The 19,296-nt window shown below is 48.7% G+C and overlaps 1 protein-coding gene across 3 annotated transcripts in view; it reads left to right on the top strand.

The window, feature by feature from the left end:
• WBP1L (WW domain binding protein 1 like) overlaps positions 1-14,042 on the top strand; it is a 64,384-nt gene extending 50,342 nt beyond the window's left edge. For all 3 annotated transcript variants that reach the window (XM_054163724.1, XM_054163726.1, XM_054163725.1), the window contains 2 exons: positions 10,661-10,822; positions 12,755-14,042. In XM_054163724.1, coding sequence (XP_054019699.1) covers positions 10,661-10,822; positions 12,755-13,497 — 905 coding nt within the window. In that variant the 3' untranslated portion in view covers positions 13,498-14,042. The remainder of the gene's footprint in view (positions 1-10,660; positions 10,823-12,754) is intronic.
• Positions 14,043-19,296: the final 5,254 nt, after the last annotated feature.

Raw genomic sequence — 19,296 nt, 5'->3', positions numbered from 1 at the left:
TCAATATAGCACAGACTTTGATACCTGGCGGTGCCTGACTGCATCGTAAAAGTTCTTGGAAGATAAAACCATTTTTTGTTAGAAAGAAGCAGAATGTTTCAGTCTCCTTTCTAAGGTAAGCACACAGGTTGTGCTGAGATCGTGGAAGAAACATGGTAGTGGCACAGTGGTGGATAATTCTTGAGGAGGGCTGAGTTTCTGTGCTGAGACTCACGTTCCTTCTGCATTGAAGAGAGCACCATATACCACACTGAGATGAGGGGAGTAATGCAAACATGACACCAGATCTTCTGTGCTTTCTGCAAGTTCAGGCAAGCATCCAGCATTGAGTTAAGATTGGGCAATGTGTTCAACACTTGCTTTGCCATTATGAGTGTTAGGAAAAGGTTTCTGGGATGGGGAGGAGGAGGCATAGGAGGAGCATGTCCTTTAAATGCAAGCTGGTATTCAAGTGCTCGCAGTCAGGGCTGCAGAATTTATCTGCTGCTTCAGGAACTGTTGAGTTTCTTTGCTAGGTATGTGTGGTGGGGCACTCTCAAGACCTTCAAGGTACATAGCAGTGATAGTGTGTGTAAATAGTTTTAATATGGGCATGAATTGATGGTGTGGAAAGCAGGAGCTTTACATGCTTGGGAATAGATTAGCTTTTTAAAAGTTAATAATAACTTCAGGTTAATGAACAGTTAACTCAGCAGTACCTTTTAGGTATGGCCTCATAGTTGTTGTGTGTTTTGATTTTAGCTATTGTATGCATGTACTGAAGCAGCTTTTGGAAAGGTCTGTTTCAGACATTCTCAGGCCCCCCCAGTGCTTTTGTGTGCCTGAAAACAGACTTTCTTGCTAGGCCTGTTGAATTAAATCCTGGATTTATTTACTCTCGTAGCTTTCTAGGGTAAAGAAGCTGAGGAGGGCAGCATTTGAAATGGATAAGAAAACGATGTTGTCTTTGCTGGACTTGCCTTCTGAAATGTAATCCTCACTTGTGGCCACTTGGAGCTTTTCCCCATTAAAAAAAATAATAATCTTTTTCCCATTTAAGAATTTGAGAGAAGTTGGTCTTTGACAATGGCTGATCTCAACATTTCCAGACAGCAAGTAAGGTTGCAGTAATTATAAACCAGTTCTTGAGGGCAGTGGAATATAGGATGCAAAATCAAGGTATTATTTTGTTAAGGGGTGGAGTGGAGGAATGGAGAACATGATATGCCAAGCAGGTGGACAGCCTGTGTTTAAAATTAGATAACAGCCTGGTTCAGATTCCCCACCCAACCCTTCCTTAAAAAAAAAAGGTGCCATGTTGCCAAATAATAAAATGATATCCAGATTTTTATATATATGTAAGTCTAATGGATATATAAAGGTCTAATTAGTTCTTGGCTTGAGCTTGGTAGCCAATAACAATTTCTTTGGGTTCCCCAGAGACCTCATGTTCCCCAAGGAGGAGATTGTGATCTTTGGAGAGCGGCAGCAGCCACTGCTTTTGATTACTAACAGGTTTTATTCAGGTCTGTTATGATGTGATTGTGATTTGCTGGAGTTTTCCCCTGCTGGACTTTATCCAGGCCTGATAGGTATCTTTCTGCTTACATGTTCCAAAAAAATACCACATTTCACATACAGGAGAGGAGATGGTCAAGGAATGCTGTTCCTGTGTTTTGCAGGTTGAGAATTAAGACCTTGATGTTCTGGATTTTCCTAAGTGCATAATGTGAACTGAAAACCAAATCCGGATCTCCTGATAGCCATCTCTCTGTCTCTCTTTGCCTGTTGAGTGCCAGCATGAAACTAGATGATTCCAGAGGCTCTGAATGCAACAAGCAAAGCTGTAGAAAGTATTTAGCATGGTGTGGTTGGTAGAAGAATACTCTGTGCTTCTAGACAGGAGTCGTGGAACACAGAAGTGGGCAGCCTGGTCAGTGTGTGCTAAAGGATTCCAAAGTTAGAGGGCTTAGCTGGTCTTGGATCATTTAAGTACTGTACAGCAAACCAGCAATGGCAGTGAGTGGATATTCAGGTGCTGGATGTGCCTATTTTGTTTCATTTTGGCTGCTTTAAGAATGATGCTGAGCTCCTCTGTTTCTGAAAGGAAAGAAACAAAAAAAAGACAAAAGGTCTTGACTGGCCCCAAGTATGAGAGTTGCATAGGAAAAAAATGTTCTGTTTGCAGGGAGCACAGTTGATGTTTCTGCTGATTTTGAACATTTTGCTCATGTCTGCACGCTTGCCCTTGGAATCTCTAGACAGCTATTTTCCCCCCCAAAGCATGCTGCCAGGGAAATTTGGCAAGGATCTGGTTAGTTGCTAAAACTAAAGCAACTGCTGTTCCATGTGCATGTTCCAGGTCAGCTTTATAATAGGAATTCACTTCCAAGGCTTTGCTGCGCTCTCCAAAGCCCTCAGTCATAAACCACATCAGTCCTGTGTTTCCTTCCTCACCCCATGTTATCCTTCAGTATAATCATGCCCTTTTTCAGGGGGGGATTTGCCCTGTTCCTTGCCTTTCACCTAGTCTTCTCCACGGTTGTACTTGCTTTCTCTTTCCTCATGTATCAAACTTCACCTTTGGCTGCTGTTGTTACTCCTCAGCTGGTGCTTCAGCTATAAACCTCCCCTGCCAAAGCCTGGCTGAAAGTGTAGGGCAAACAAAAGAGATGTCACAACCATTCAGGAACTCAGGAGGTATAGGGTCACCAAGGAAGTTATTTCCTGATTTCCTTGTACTTTTTGTAGCCTAATCCAGACAACAAAATTACCTTGAGCGTGTTTTGGTGTGGCTCAGTGAAATTCACAAATCCAAAGGAGAAGGCAAGCTGTCTTGTGTGGTGTGACTGTGCAGATACTGACTTTTGCCCCACATGGCCTGCTTCCACCTGCTCTGTGATAAAACAGCAAGGAAAGGCAAGAGAGCTCATTGGTGCTGGTTCACCCCTTGCCTTCTGTACCTCCAACCCAGCTCCTCACCAGTTATCCAGATCTGTTAGTATAGACTGTTCTCAAGATCTTGTTCCAAGATATTCTGGATGTGGTCTCAGCTGGATGTTCCCCTCTGATCTGTTAGACCACTGTTCAACATGTATTTTACCAACACAGATATCTTGGGAGGGGTAAGTCACCTGGAATGGTGACTGGACTTACAAACTTACAAAGTGGAGCTCTGGAACAATTGCTCTTCAGAGGCTCCACCCCCAGAAGAGAGGCATAAAAACAGTGTCTACAGATCTAGTGCCTCAAGCTGACTCACTGCAAGATAAGTAAAAGATTTTTCTGCAACTCCTCTCTGTGCATACTGACTCACAGAACCATTCAGGTTGAAAAAGACCCTCAGGATCACCAAGTCCAACCGATAACCCTACTCTACAAAGTTCATCCCTAAACCGTATCCCCAAGCACCACATCCAAAGGACCTTCAAACACGCCCAGGGCTGGTGACTCAGCCACCTCCCTGGGCAGCACATTCCAATGCCTGACCACTCTCTCTGTGAATTGTTTTTTTTCCTAATGTCCAGTCTAAACCTACCTACTTGCAGCTTGAGGCCATTCCCTCTTGTTCTATCACTGGTTACCTGTGAGAGGAGACCAGCACCAACCTCTCTACAGCATCCTTTCAGGTAGTTGTGGAGAGCAATGAGGTCTCCCCTCAGCCTCCCCTTTTTCAAGCTAAACAGCCCCAGCTCTTTTAGCTGCCCTTCATGAGATTTATTCTCCAAGTGTACTGAAAACTGGAAGCCAGCTGCAGTTAAGGCCCATCTTGTTTTGTCTGAGTTACCAGCCTTGGAGCAAGCGAGCAGGATTTGGAGATGTCTTTTCTCCTTTTGCCATTGTACTCTGCAAGCATTCAGTAACTTTTTCCTGCAGCACGGTCAGGCTGGCGCTGCAGTTCCACCGGTTTAAACTGACATAAAACTGTCACTGCCAGTCACAGCCTTTCCCTTGCTGCTGTTGTCTTTGGCAGATGAGTTCCAACCTGCTCTCGTTCCCTCAAACCGCAGTTGTGCGCGGCTTTGTGCTGGCACAAGAAGAGGTGGAGGAGGCAGCAGGAGGTATGGAAGAGAGAGGCAGAAGAGGACCATGGCATTTGCCAGCTTGTTTTTCTTTCTTAAAATGTTCATAGGCCTATGGCTTGGATCCATTCTTGAGCAGCAGCAGCATTGACTCATGTAGGCTCATGTCTGAAGTGGAAGGAGACAATGCAGTCTCTGTGCCAAGGACACTGTGAAACCCAAGTGCATCCAGGTTGTGGTATCAGTTAAGTCTCTCTGATATCTTTGGTGGCATTGGCCATGTGAAAGACAATTTTTTTTCCAGCCACAGCTGACTGGGGCTGCCATTTGGGACATCACTTTTTAGTCAATGAAATTGTTCCACTTCTCCTTCTGTTCAGAACCGGCTCTCATGGAGCCCAAACTATTACCCAGATGCTTGTCAGGAAGACACAAAACCGCTTTGCAGTATGTTTTGGCTTGCTCTTAGGGGGGTTCCTGCCAACAGAGTGGTGGCATTTGTCCAAGTTTACCATGAACTTGAGGGCAGATTTCTCTGTTTCTACCCTTGGAACGCTCCAGAAAACGCTTTCCATTTTGCACAGGATAAAAGGAGCTCCTCTCGGAGGGAATGCTGGTGGCAACGTTCCAGGCAGCAAAAACAGCACAGCATCAGGCTGAACATCGCTCCCTCATTTTTCATGAGGAGGCAATACTCTGGAGTTTTTATTCTTAAATTATTTTATTATTAAGCTTGAGCAAAACACTATGGGCAGTATCCTGGAGAGATTTTCCTTGGAGCTTTAAGCATGGCATGTTCTTTCACAGCTGGTAAAAACACCTCTGGTGCATGACCATGTAATGAGGCTTCCTTTCCCAAGGTTGCTGTAAAGAGAGCAGCCTTCTCTTTCTTCTGTATTCCCTCTGCCTGTGAGAGATGGCTTTCATGGGAGCTAATTCTGTGCCTGGGTCTTTCTGCAGCTCCTGTTCTGAGTCTCTGAGCTTGGCGCTCATGTAGGGCTTTCAGCTCTGAGCCTGCCTGGTGCTGAGTAAGAGGTTGGTATTTCTGTTTTATTTTTATGAAAGGTTTTGATGTTCTGGCAGGGAAACCTCTTGGCAAAACTCGGGTCCTTGGCTGTGTCTGATTCACCCTTTGGTTGCATCATTATCCACCTGCTGGCATCACCAGGGAATCTGACAGAAAATACAGCAGTGGTTCTCAGGACTCTGCCTTTTTTGGACTAAAAAGCATTTCAGCTTCTCACTCTTCCATAAACCAAGAGTGAGCCTGAAATTGCCTTGAAGTCTGATGGGTCCCTGGTGCATTTAGCTCCAAAATGGTCCACTGCTTCTGTTGATGCTGTCCATCAGTGGTGGTTTTTCCAAAGACCCTGTTTGCTCTCTACCTGACATGTTATCATCAGGTTGCTGTGAGCCTTTGTCCCCAGCAGTCACTGACAGGTTGGCAGCAGCAAATAATTTTCTCTCAAATCAGACACTCAAGGGCAATCTTAGCTCAGGATACCTAGTGTCTCCTAAGCTTTTCTCCTTTTGCAGTGATCATAGAATAGCCTAGGTTGGAAGGAGCCTTAGAGATCATCTATCCCAACCTCACTGCCATGGGCAGGAATGCCTCTCAACTAGACTTGGTTGCTCAGGACCTCATCCAGCCTGGCCTTGAACACTTCCATGGAGGGGGCATCCACAACCCCTCTGGGCAGCTGATTCCAGAGTCTCACCACCTTTGTACTGAAGAACAGCTTCTTAAAATCTAGTCTAAACCTGCTCTCCCTCAGCTTAAAACCATTCCCCTTTGTCCTAGTGCTAGACACAATGCAGCTGAATTCAGCTTGTGATGATATGGTAAGGTGGAACACTGAAGAATTCAGGGAAAGCTTGATGACAGCGATAGCTTTTGGGGACTGCAAAGGCAACTGGAACCCAAATTTTACTTGGCTTTTAGAGGCCTTTTAATGCTAAACTTAGGTTGCCTTTGCACATCTCTCCTATTTTCAACACAAGGCAGAGCCAGTACCTGCCTTTGCCACGATCAAGATGTTGGTGTGTACAGCTGCTGTGCCCAGCCTCCACGCTTCCTGCTGGCATGGTGTTGGCTTCGGGTGAATATGAAATTCCCCTCCTTCCCCTCCTGCCAAATGAGCCAGTGGTCTGCTCAGCTTACTTCCCTGCTGCTGGTTGCAAGCCAGGCATCACTAGGTGCACAAATGCACAGCTCAGCCCTGGACATCTTCAGTGTTCACCTCATACTTTTAGACATAATATTTACAGTTGCACTTGGCCTCCTGAGTGCAGCTTTGTTCCAGAGAAGTGACCGTGCACTCTATTTGCTAGGCTTTTACAGTTTTTCTATACTGCAGCCAAAATTGCAGCTGTGCCCAAACTTCTGGCTAGGGCATGCTGTAGAGCCTTTTAGGGAGGCCCTGGAGTCCCAGCACCACGCTGGGCTTGCGACCGGAATTGCCCCAGATCTCAGAGCTGGCAGCCCTGCTCAAGCAACAACCAAGAAGCCCCTCATGTGCCTCAGCACCTATGGGTGTCCCATCTTACTGATTTCTATGTGCTGGGGGGGGAGATTTTCAACCCTGCACTGCAGATGTGCTGTTGCGTGACAAGGTGGAGGCAAAGCCGTTGCAAAGGACACTGGAAACCAGGTCAGCAAATGGTTGTGGTGGGCACACGCCACTGGTCTCCTGTGATCACCCAGGCAAATCCTTGGGCTTGTGCTGAGTCAGGGGTTGAGCAATTTCCTAGAAGTTCTATGAAGTGTCAGCAGTTGATGAAACCAGGCAATACCATGGTATTAGTGGGTTATTCTTCTCGAAATTCCAGTGAAAACCAGCAGATCTCATCCAGCTGTGGGCACGAGCGTGCATAGACCCTGTGCGTGAGGAGGGAGGTGGTATTCCTGGCACCATGGCCAGGCTGCTGTCCAGTAAATTGTGGTCTGCTTACTTAAAGTGCCACCTGCGGTTTCAGCAGGAGCCAGCATGAATTCATTACCCTAAACTGTTGTGTGTTGTTACTGCCTGTTGTGTACAGAGCTGCTGCACGTCTTCCCAGGAATGGCTGAGCTTGCTTTGACCCCTGCTCGGAGCTTGTGCCTTGGTTTGTCTGCAAAGCACTTTGGGATTTCTTTGGAATGAGTAGAGAAGTTTTCTAAAGCAATACTTTTTTTCATCTTCTGGATACAGGCTTGGGTGGGAGCCTTAAATTCCCTGCAGAAAAATTTGTCTGCTGCAGCTGAGATTGCTTAACAGTGGCAGTTCTCCAGGACATCTTAACTAACTAAGTGCTGCTGCTTGTTACCGTTACATTTATAGTCTTTGGGAAAGGACATGATCAGATGTGTCAAAAAGCATCTGTTTTCCTAACTGCAGCTAAAATCCCTGGATAGCTGGGTGTAACTTTCCGTTGTTTTTGAACACACGATCACGGATTGCTCTTGGAACATAAGGAGCACTTAGAAGATGAACTGCTCCAGTGTATGGTGGCACGCTGTGCTAATGAGCTGGGGTTTATGAGTGTGTTCATTCTTCCTCAGCCAGCAAGAGCCAGGGCACCTTCTCTTGGCAAGAAACACTGCATAGTGGGGTAGTCAGCGTGTATTGGGTTTGCCTGGCGAGGTGCTGGTAGTGAAGGAGCTACAGGGATAGTTGCAAATGCCTGGCTTCAGAGTGAAGGGTAGACTAGACCAAGCCTTTCAGTTTGTATAAAGAGGCTTTTTTAGAAGCACGAGAGTGTGGGGACTGAGGTGGACACTTTAGAATCATAGAATCGTTAGGGTTGGAAGGGACCTCAAGGATCATCTAGTTCCAACCCCCCTGCCAAGGGCAGGGACACCTCACGCTAGATCAGGTTTCTCAGAGCCACATCCAGCCTGGCCTTAAAAACCTTCAGGGATGAGGCTTCTACCACCTCCCTGGGCAACCTGTTCCAGTGTCTCACCACACTCATGGTGAAGAACTTTCTCAGTTCATTTTGAAGGAAGTGCAGAGGGCATCTTGAGTGCTTTGTCTTTTGCTTCTCTGGAGCAAAGATCAGAGTCTTCTCTCTGCCTTTCATGGCAGAGCTGAGCAGGCTGCCTGGGAACCTTGATTTGCAGCCAAGCAAAAATAGTGGAGCAGCTAACACTTTTTATTTGATAGCGGGTGTTGGTAAGTTTGGATATAGGGTGGCATCCAGCCCATTAGGGAAATCACTTGCAGAACTCGTAAAAGAGAGAGATTTCAGTTTGTTGTGCCAAAATACATGAAGAATTTGGGACACAGGGAGGTGAAAGTCCCTGCTCAAAATGCTCGGAGGCGTGATGCGGCATACCCAGTTCACCTACAAACGGGCCAGCGTTGGACTCTGAGATGGGTGACATGGGTTGATTGCACTTTGTCCTGAGCCAGAGCAATACTGCTCTCATTCTTCAAATTCCTGAACTGTTCACCTTTCCTCACCCAGCTCTTAGCAGAGGAAACATTGCTGACTCAGCACAGGATGCTGAGAACACCAAGGTATTGTACAATAGAATAATAGAATAAACCAGGTTGGAAGAGACCTTCAAGATCATCGCATCCAACTTATCAACCAATCCAACCCACCTAAGCGACTAAACCATGGCACCAAGCACTCCATCAAGTCTCCTCCTGAACACCTCCAATGATGGTGACTCCACCACCTGCCTGGGCAGCCCATTCCAATGGGCAATCACTCTCTCTGTATGGAACTTCTTCCTAACCTCCAGCCTAAACCTGGCGCAGCCTGAGACTGTGTCCTCTTGTTCTAGTGCTGGCTGCCTGGGAGAAGAGACCAACCTCTGTCTGTCTACAACCTCCCTTCAGGTAGTTGTAGAGAGCAATATGATCACCCCTGAGTCTCCTCCTCTCCAGGCTAAGCAACCCCAGCTCCCTCAGTCTCTCCTCGTAGGGCTTGTGTTCCAAACCCCTCACCAACTTCGTTGCCCTTCTCTGGACTCGTTCCAGCAAGTCAACCTCCTTCCTAAACTGAGGGGCCCAGAACTGGACACAGTGCTCACAGTGTGGCCTAACCAGTGCAGAGTGCAGGGGCAGAATGACCTCCCTGCTCCTGCTGGCCACACTGTTCCTGATCCAGGCCAGGATGCCATTGGCCCTCTTAGCTGCCTGGGCACACTGCAGGCTCATGTTCAGCCTACCATTGACCAGTACCCCCAGGTCCCTCTCTACCTGGGTTGTTGTGGCCAAAAAATGGAGGGACTAGAGGTTTCTCCCGGGGAGAAGAAGGCAGTTTGATCTCACAGGGCTGAAAGGGGACTGTAGCACAAGGAGTCTTTATTATGTCTGTTTGGGAATAGTCAATAGTGGCAGAGATCTTCCTGGAAGAAAAACAGTGCTGTGATCTCTTCTGGGGAGTGGTTGCCAGGCCTAGGTGTTTCTAAAGGGGGAGCTCTCTTTGTATCCTGAGCTGCAAAAACTGAGTTTAACAGAGACAGATTACAGGTGCCTGTGAGGCAGGTAGAGCTGTGGGCTTGGAGCCGCCGAAGACAAAAAGCCTAATCTGAAGCGAATGGTGGAGCTGTTTTGAAGTGTGGCTCAGAAATGTTGTTTTAGTTGCATACAAGTGTGAAGGGGGATTTGTGAAAAAGGGGAGTTGTTCCACATGCTGCAGGGTGTGGAGAACACTCAGGAAGTGCTCACTTTAAAATCCCTTTCTAAGGAGCAGTCTACATACGGTGTGACAGTGCACAGAAACCAGCAGTCACCACAAACAGAGCAGAAGTTAGGTTTCTTGACTGTGTGGGGAAGGTGGGGGCTGGCTTAATTTTGGATCATTTAAGACACTGGGGGAAAAAATAAAAGAGTTTAAGAAATATTTTTAGACTTCTATGTAAAAAAGAGTATGGTTTTGTTAAACATAACAATGAGAGATTTGGGCTGGAAATTAAAGAGCAGCACAAACAAAAGCCAAACATAGTGCTTGGGGTTTTTCTCTTCTTCTGTGGTCGATCTGCAGAGTGTCTTTTGTGTCTTAATTGTTGTTTTCAAACCAAAGTGGCTATGGGAGACAAGTTCAATGCTATTCACAGCTCTGCTCATATTTTTGGCTAGAAGGAATTATATCCAAGGGGTGGGAGTATTGGTGGAGGGGAAACTGAGCCCTGTCTCCATATATTGTTCTCCTCTAGAGTTGTACATACTGAACATACTCCACGTTGTACCCAAGTGTGTACAGATTTAAGCAGTTCTTTCAAGGCTGCCAGCAGAGCAGTCACCCACACAGACAAATCCAGGGCATGGCCTCAAGCTGTGACTGGGTGGGTTTAGACTGGGCATTAGGAAACAAATTTTCACAGGAAGAGTGGTCAGGCATTGGAATGGGCTGCCCAGGGAGGTGGCTGAGTCACCAACCCTGGGTGTGTTTGAAGGTCCTTTGGATGTGGTGCTTGGGGTTACAGTTTAGGGATGAACTCTGTAGAGCAGGGTTATCGGTTGGACTTGGTGATCCTGAGGGTCTTTTCCAACCTGAACGTTTCTGTGACTCTGTGTCGAGGCACAACGCACTGGTTTGCCTGTGGAGCGGTGTGGGCTTCAGATCCAGGCTTTCTGGTGATTTTCCCCATCGTCCTCATGGGGTGTCGTGGATTTGAGTGTGGCTCTCACACCCCAGGTAACACTTGCTCTACCCCGCTGCAGGGTTCTGGCTGGTATGGACCATCATCATCATCCTCAGCTGCTGTTGTGTTTGCCACCACCGACGCACCAAGCATCGCCTGCAGGCCCAGCAGCGGCAGCACGAGATCAACCTGATCGCTTACCGGGAAGCCCACAACTACTCGGCCCTGCCGTTTTATTTCCGTAGGTATCTCACTCACGCTGTTTTTCCTGGAGGGCAGGAGAGGCAGGGCAGCAGCAGGGTCCCTGTGTTGCAGGGACCAGTGGATGGGCTCCACAGGAAATGGTGGGCAGGTCTGCTGCCTAACCTTGGCTTGTAGAGAGGAGGTGGCTGGGTGCATGTGAGCCTGCTTCAGTCTGGAGTTGAACCACACCAGCTACAGCACCTTCACACTGCCCCTTGATTCAGCATTCTTGAGTGCATGGATTCCCTGGGTGTTTTTCTGAGAAGGTTCCTAAAACATCTCCTTCAGGACTTCACAGAGAGTCCTCCTGATTCCAGCCTCCACTTGCTGTTGGTGGGGCTGAGATATGGGAATTAGCTTCACAGAATTCAGTCACACAGTCTGGGTGGAAGTGTTGCCTCAGTGGGGACCATGCTGGGTCCCACCCTGTGCTACCACTCCCAGACCACGCTGCTTGTGAGCAGCCCTAGGGCTTGGCACAAAGGAGCTGTTGCCCACATCTCAGGGAAAGCACAATTGCTTTGTGCTCTCCAATGTGACCTTCTATGCTGTGCTTGAACAACAAGTCTCAGCCTTTTGATTGGAGGTACCAGAACTGAGTTTGTCGTACCGGACTGTTGAATTGCATGTATGAACTTGCTTTTGTTGTTGAAACTCTTGCAGCCACCTCAGAAATAATCCCAGCAGCCTTTTTCTCCCCAGCCCTAGGGATATGCAGTTTCACATGGAAAACTGCAGTTCTATCTTTAAATGTTTCCAGTATCTATTTAAATATTTCCAGTCCATTCTGTCTATACTTCGTGCCTCTTAAAAAATAAACAAAATCTTCTATGGATTTGAGGGGATGTAAGTAATAAACCCAATTCTCTTGCCTGTACTGCCAGTTTATTCTGGCTGCAGCAGAAAAAAATGAATCCAGCACGACGAGAGCACCAGAAGCCTGAGTTCTGTGTAACTGCTCATGTCTCTTCCTATTCACACAAAGCTTTTTGAGATCATAGAATCAATAAGGTTGGAAGAGACCTCAAAGATCATCAAGTCCAACCTGTCACCACAGACCTCATGACTGCTAAACCATGGCACCAAGTGCCACATCCAATCCCCTCTTGAACACCTCCAGGGACGGTGACTCCACCACCTGCCTGGGCAGCACATTCCAATGGCTAACAACTCTCTCTGTGAAGAACTTTCTCCTCACCTCAAGCCTAAACTTCCCCTGGTGCAGTTTAAGTCTGTGTCCTCTTGTTCTGGTGCTGGTTGCCTGGGAGAAGAGACCAACCCCCTCCTGGCTACAACCACCCTTCAGGTAGTTGTAGACAGCAATAAGGTCTCTCCTGAGCCTCCTCTTCTCCAGGCTAAGCAACCCCAGCTCCCTCAGCCTCTCCTCATAGGGCTTGTACTCGAGGCCTTTCCCCAGCCTCATTGCCCTTCTCTGGACAAGTTCAAGTGTCTCAATGTCCTTCTTAAATTGAGGGGCCCAGAACTGGACACAGTACTCAAGGTGTGGCCTAACCAGTGCTGAAGAGATAAAATACTGATCTTGAAAGTGGCAACTCAGCTGAGAAGCCAGATTTGGAGAGGGCTGGTGAGTTATCTCCTGAGCTGTTACCCTCACCCTTGGTGTGATTTGTGGGCCTACACTAGGGTACAAGGCAGTGTGGGGGACATTCACCTGGCAGCTCTCAGCATTGACTTGAGCCAGGAGACAGTGCTGCTGGTCCCAACTGTATCCATCCCCCACTGTAATGGTGCCTTCCTGTGCCGCAACTGCTGCTTCTCTAGAACATGCCAAGTCTCACTGGGGCCAAGTTTTAGCACCCCCTGTGAAGCCCATTGAGCTGGTAGGTGACAGACGAGATACTGGTACTAATGGCTTGTTTCCCAAGATCAGCTGTTCACAAAATAACTTCTGCTTGCTTCCCAACTTTAGGGTTTTTGCCAAATTATTTACTACCTCCCTATGAGGAAGTGGTGAACCGACCACCGACCCCGCCGCCACCGTACAGTGCCTTACATCAGCAGTGCATCCCAGCAGGCAGCAGTAGCACAATCCCAGACACACCGAGAAGCCTGCAGCCAGCACAGAGCAGCTCAGCAGGAGCCAGCGGCAATAACAGCAGTACTGACAGTGCCGGGGGGCTGCCCAGCCTCAGGGACCCCGAGCCCTCCACCGCCTCGCTGCCCGAGCGAGCGGTTGCCAAAATGCAAAGCGTCGAGCCCGGCGGAACCAGCACGGGAGCCGAGCTCGTGGAGAGGGCCGGCCCCGATAAGGATACGGAGTGCAAGGAGGGACTGCTGAAAGGTTACAGCTCTGAGAGCTTAGAGCAGAGCAGCGCCATTCCCGACGGGAAGGACAAGACGCCAGGGAGGCAGCGCCGTTTCACCGGCGACTCGGGCATCGAGGTCTGCGTTTGCAACCGGGGCCATCACGATGACGACCTGAAGGAGTTCGACGGGCTCATCGATGATGCTCTGGACGGGCCCCTGGACTTCTGTGACAGCTGCAGCGGCCGTCCCCACGGGGACGAGGAGGAAGGGCTTTTTAATGCCACGGAAGAGGAGCACCGTGAACACAGCCACCACCACCTGCCCCGGCAGCCGGTGTGTGTACTCTTGAACACAATAAACGAGCAGGACTCTCCAAACTCTTGTACTAGTAACTCCCCCAGCTAAGGTGGCAGAGCGGAAAGGAAGACTGGGGGAAAATACAAAGAAATAAAAGTGGAATAAGAGGATTAAAACTTTAACAGGAGGAAAAGGTGATACAGCCTTCTTTTTTTGGGTTTGTTTTTCTTTTCCCCCCTCCAGTGTAATTCGGGGCCTAGTCCTCGAAGGCTCGGCTTGTGGGGGACAGGTCGCTCTGGGTTTCGTTAATCATGTCAGTCCTGCTCTGCAGGACAGGGACTGATGTTTCTCAATAAGACCTTCTGACAAATGGAATTTTCCCAGTGGTGATTTTGGTGATGGTTAGTACGAGTTTGTTGGGTTTAGTTTTCTGAAACACTGCTTTATCTCACAATCAGTAAAGCTCAGCAAATCTCACCCTGCGAGGATTCAAAATCACTATAAGGCTTCAACCTCCAGGTGTCTTCCCAGAAGCAAGCAGCTTCTGACAGTGCCAGCAGTCAGTAGCCCACGAGTTCTGGTTTGATGCAATGCTCTTGAGGCAGTGGGGATTTCTTTTCATTGCAGGTGTTGTGGTTTGGGGTTGGGTTTTTTTTGGGGGGTCTTTTTTTTTTTCTTTTCTCTTTTTGTTCTTCTCCTTTTTGGTGTTAAGTTTTCCTGAAGCTGATGAATGCCTGAACACATCAGCCCTATAATCTCTGGTGCTTCAGTGTTTTAAGACAGCAGGTAAGGTATTGCCCACCCGAAGCTGGTGACTGAAGGACCAGTTTCATCCAGAAGGAGTTGTTAAGTCTACTGTAAGCAGTCTGAAAAGAAAGGGTTTGCAGAAATTTGCCTTTCTCTGTCATTTTTGAAGACAAGTGTATTCCTTCAATGCCTCGAAGAGCACAGCTAGAAGTAGAATCCAGGCAGCTGGGCTGCCTTCCAAGTACTGTGGTCTCCGAATGACCTTCTCCCGGTGTGCTGCAAAAGGGCTTGCCTTCGTTTTGCTATTTCCCTCCCCCCCCACCCCCACCCCCGTTTTTTCTTTGTTGGTGTTTTGTTTTTTCCCTTGCACCCTGAGAGCAGCACACTTGAGTTAAGATGACTAAATAAATAAATAAACACAATAACAAAGAACAGGGCTCTCTTTGGCCAGCGTGCCTTCAAGCTTCAGCCATGCATGTTGAACAAATGGAGACGAGAGCTCCGGCCATTGCGAAGGGATGACTTTTGACTGTGTCCATGTGGAAGACCTGTGCAGGTGTTTTGGCTTGGGTTGGGGGTTGGGGTTGGGTTGTTTTTTTGGGGGGGGGGGGAAGGGTGAAGGGTTTGGGGTGTTTTTTTGTTGTGTTGGTTTTTTGGTTTAATCCATAAGTTTGGTGCGATTCTAATGTTGACCACTTAAAAGAAATTGCTGTCTGGCGGGGCAGGTTGTTGTTGTTTATTTGGTTGGTTGGTTGGTTTCTTTCTTCCTTTTTTCCCCCCTTTTTTTTTTAATGGTGGCAACTGGCTACTGTATAATGTCTGTGAGAGAGTGTGTGTGTGTGTGTGTGTATGTGTGTGTGTGACTGGAATCCATGCATGCAAGTCCTACTGGTATAATATGAAAGCCTGCTGTAAGACTGCAAGAAAATTTACTGTAGCTTTGCTTTAATAAATGGTAGAGATTTTGTTAGTAACAACCTGAAGGGGGGGAGGGGTTGGGGCGGGGAAAGAAGGGAAGCGAAGAAAAACAAACAAAGAAACAAAGAGCTGAAACTAACATTCCCTAGAGTGCTCCTGTGGAGGAGAGCACGGTTCAGACTATGTCTCTTGTTCTTGGGTTTTCTCCCTGTCCCTTTTATAATGATGGTTGTCCAGATCATTACTGTTATGAGGGGAGGAGCGGGGAATACCAATAATTTAAAACTGAGCTCTAACATACTCAGATTTGATTGATTGAAAACCAAAATCAGTTTTAAATGAGGTGGAAACCAAAATACAATGCCTTTTCTGATAACTCCCCCGTGTGTGTGTGTTTCATTCTGTGGGGTTAAGAATTAGGATGGTTTAGGTGGTGCATTTGGTTTGTAGTTTGGTTTGATCTGAGCTGGAGGTTGTGTAGTGTTTCTGAGCTGGAGGTGGTGGCTACAGATGATGGAGCAAGGCAAGTGGTGCTCATTTCAGTGTTGTACCCACGTATTCGAGGAGAGCACTTTTACCTTACAAGGTTTAGGAGACTCTCACTCCTTTGCCCATCACAGCTTTTCTCTTCCATCAGCACAGCTGGTGAAAGTGACTTTTGCATCTTACTGTGCTCTTAAGCATTTTACAAGGGCTGGATTCAGAAGGCCTCGTTCCTGGATGCCTGGAACATGGAGGCTGTGCGTGCCTCAGCACTGGGCTGGCTCGCTGTGCACCGAGACCACCTGAGGACTGGTAGCTTCCAGCTGTATTTGCTGACCATGCACATCTTTTGAGAAATGAATTAAAGACCCCCAGTGCCACCCCTAGGAATTCTGTATGTATCAGCACCTGGCTTTGTTCCTTGCACCACAGAGGAAGCTAAAAAAGCACATCAGTTCTTAGAGTGGGGTTTTACTGCTGTAAATCCTGGGGATGGCTGTGTGCCAGTGGGAGACCTTCTGCCAACATTTCTGTTGGCATAGGAGAAAAATCTCCTTGTTTGCTTTCTTGCTATTCCACTGTGGGCTCAGGGAACCCCCCCTACTTTTACTCTGGGCATAGAGGTGAGTACCAATAAGCTGAGCTGATGTTTCTAGTCTGAAAAGGCCAGAAGAAGCAGTGGTGTGCAGGTTTTATGACTCCTGGAGGCTTTTCAAGACCATAAGGAACAAACAGGGCAAAACTCTTTGTCTTTTAAGTTCATGTGTGCCTGAGTAGGAACAGGACTATCACTGTGACTCTTGGTGCTTTGTGCTTTTAGACCTGGACTGGGGCAGCTAATAGGGGGAGGAGGAATGGTGCAGGGCAGGACACCGGGCAGGTGAGCTCCTCAGAGACATCCTGGCTGATGCCTCTACAGGGGGAAAACCAGGGACAAGCAGAGGAGTTCCAGAGCTCCAGTTTTGGAGCTTTAAAAAGGTTCTGGATTCTCCCTTTGTAGAAAGCCAACAGAGCCCAAAGAGAGCTCTTCCCCCTGACACACGCTATGGGTGTAGAATGCAGAAGGAAGGTGTGAGCACGCAGGTAAGTGTGCATCTCTAACACCAGAGCACTAAACCCACCCATTCCCAGGTACAAGGGACAAGTGATTTATGGGAGTCATGAAAATTACATTTCAAAACTGAGTTGTAAACAATGCAGCACAATGGAGAATGAAATAGTGTCAATCCACTGCTCGTTTTTCTTTACAGTGTGCTCTAAGTGTTGATGCCAGTCCTTGAAATCTTCCTCGTGCTGGAGTCTGTGATGGTGCAGTGACACTTACACAGCATGTTTTTACCCACTGAAGGTTGGCTCCGAGGGCAAGGACCCAGTGGGCCTCCTGACAGGCTTGGGGTGTGTCACCTGGGACAGGCTCTGCAGAGCATCATGTAGTAGCACCGCCACAGGGTCCTCCAGGCACAGCAGGGACTCCTGGGGCTGGTGGGTACTTCAGCACTGCTGCATTGTTCCCAAGGGACTCTAGCTCCGATGATGCAAATTCCCCTCTCTGGGAGCACCCATGAGATTTCCCTGCAGTATATCATTGCATTTGTACAGCCCAGTGCACGGGTGTTGGCTGAAGATGGAGGAGGAGGAGGGAATCGAGTGTCTTGGTGCTTGCTGGCAGCCTGCTCTCAGAGCTTGTACCTGCCTAACCCGAGGCTAAAGAAAACGGAGGTGCAGTTAAGCTTCTGCATTACGTGTAGTCATCAAAAACTTCCTGAGGGCAGGAAACCTGAGCAACCCTCTAGGACAGAAACAAATTCGGGAGGCTTCACTGAAAGCTGTGCCACCTAGTGATGGGAACTCTGGGCTCCCTGGGTGCCCCTTGCTGCTTGGAGCTCTGCGTTAGCAGGGGGGTTGGAGTAGATGATCTCCAGGGGTCCTTTCAAAACCTCTACCATTCTGTGATGTACGTCAGCAGTGAGAGCCTGGAACGTGCTCACTTCCTGCCCCGTGCAGCTCGGGCTCCCACAGCCAAATATCCTGTGCTCTGCATGCCCTGGCTGGGCTCATCCCACAGTGGCCCACTCCCGGTGGAGCTTGGCAGGGAGCCCAAGGCATCATCTCACTCCAGTGAATAAACTCTTCGTGCCTCTCCCCACAGCCTGCTGCCTCCTGCCCCTCACTCACCTTCCCTGAGCAACACATTCTGGGAAGGTTTCCCCCTCCTTATTCTTTTTTCTTTTGTTTCTAAAGGAAAAGCCTGGACTGGACCCAGAGCATCCCATAAGCAGGCAGCCTGGGAAGGTCAGGATGAGTCACCTTTCTTCATCAGAGCTGGTTCCTCTGTGCTCTCCCTTGCAGTGCAGATCTGTTTTTATCAGATGGGACCGGTGCCCACACCAGAGCATTCCAGCAGTGGTGCAAGCACTGCAGTCTCTGTGTCAGGGTTGGGGGGGTCACAGGCTGCTGACTTGTTTCTTGATTTGTTTTTGTCCTGTGAACAGCTGTGTCCTGAGGTTCGTGCTTACTCAGCTTCCTGACGCCGTGCCCTCCTCAGGGCCCGAAGGTATTTTGAGTGTTGTTCACTCCTCCCATCCCAGCTGCAGCAAACTGGCACAAGCTCGGGGCTGGCTGTCGGATGCCTGGTGCAAAGCAAAGCCCCTGAAACTTAAGGGCTCCAGAGCTGAGTGCTGTAACATCTAGGTCAGATGGGCACTGTGGGGTGATTGTACCCCCAGAAAATGAGTTTGTGCAATGGGAAGGTTTGGGCTTGCTCTTCCTGGTGCACTTGGGTCCTCAGTGTGCTGCATCTCTGCTTCCTGGAGTACCTGGAGTACACAGTGGGAAAAATTGTGGATGAAGCAGCTTCATCCTTTCCACTGTCACTAGTTCCTCTCTTGCAGATCTCCTCTGCTTCAAGGAGATAGAGCCCCTATAGGGTTCCAAACACCCCTGAACTTGTCCTCTAAGCCCTTTGGCACTGCTCCCTCCTGTCCTGGGCTCCCCCTGTGCAAATACCTTGCATGGCCCCAGAGGGAGGGCAAGGACCCAACATGACCGAAGCCATTACAGCAGTACTATTTCAGCAGCAAACGCCTCAGCATTTTCAGCTGCTGCCCATGCTTGGCCACCTGAACCCAGTGGCAGATACTGAGATTCCCCTGTGTCTCCTGTAGGCATGGTCACCTCCTTCCACCAGTTTTTGGAGTGCCCAGTGCCAGGTCTGAATGAAGCCAAAGGTCTCATCTAAGGTGGTTGATTTGAGAGTCCTACATCTCAAGTGACCCTGACTTCTGCAGGGGGCTCAGGGAAGAGGCAGGGTTCTGCCACAGGCTGGGTCTGGTGCTGCCTCACTGCCAGCATCTCATGTGATGCTGTCTGGCGGGCTCAGGAGTTGAAGTGCAGCAACATGGCCCCAGAGCAACTGTCAGGTCATAAACACCATCCAGATGATTCAGCAGCATCTCTGCTCGTTCCCAGAGTGAGAAGCAGCCATGCTGGCAGCTGTTTACCAGCTCACAGGGTGCCAGACAGCTGCTGCTGGGTACTGAAGCCGTCTGCAGCAGCATCTTCTCCCAGTCAGCTGACTGGGAGGAGGTGGGTTGGGACAGGGAGCAAGACACCCACAGAAGGGCTGTGCTCAGCATGATGGGGTCTGCAGCACATGGCTGGTCTCCAGGCCTGGGAGCAGCACATGGTGGCCCTGGAGAATAGGGAAACCCAGCCAGAGAGTGCACTTTGTGCAAGTGGCCAGAGGTGTTCTCCAGCTTA

This window comes from Dryobates pubescens, chromosome 8 (assembly GCF_014839835.1).
Source record: "Dryobates pubescens isolate bDryPub1 chromosome 8, bDryPub1.pri, whole genome shotgun sequence".
Taxonomy (NCBI): Eukaryota; Metazoa; Chordata; class Aves; order Piciformes; family Picidae; genus Dryobates; species Dryobates pubescens.
Note: the sequence above shows the minus strand (reverse complement) of the source record. Positions and strands in the feature narration are given on the sequence as shown.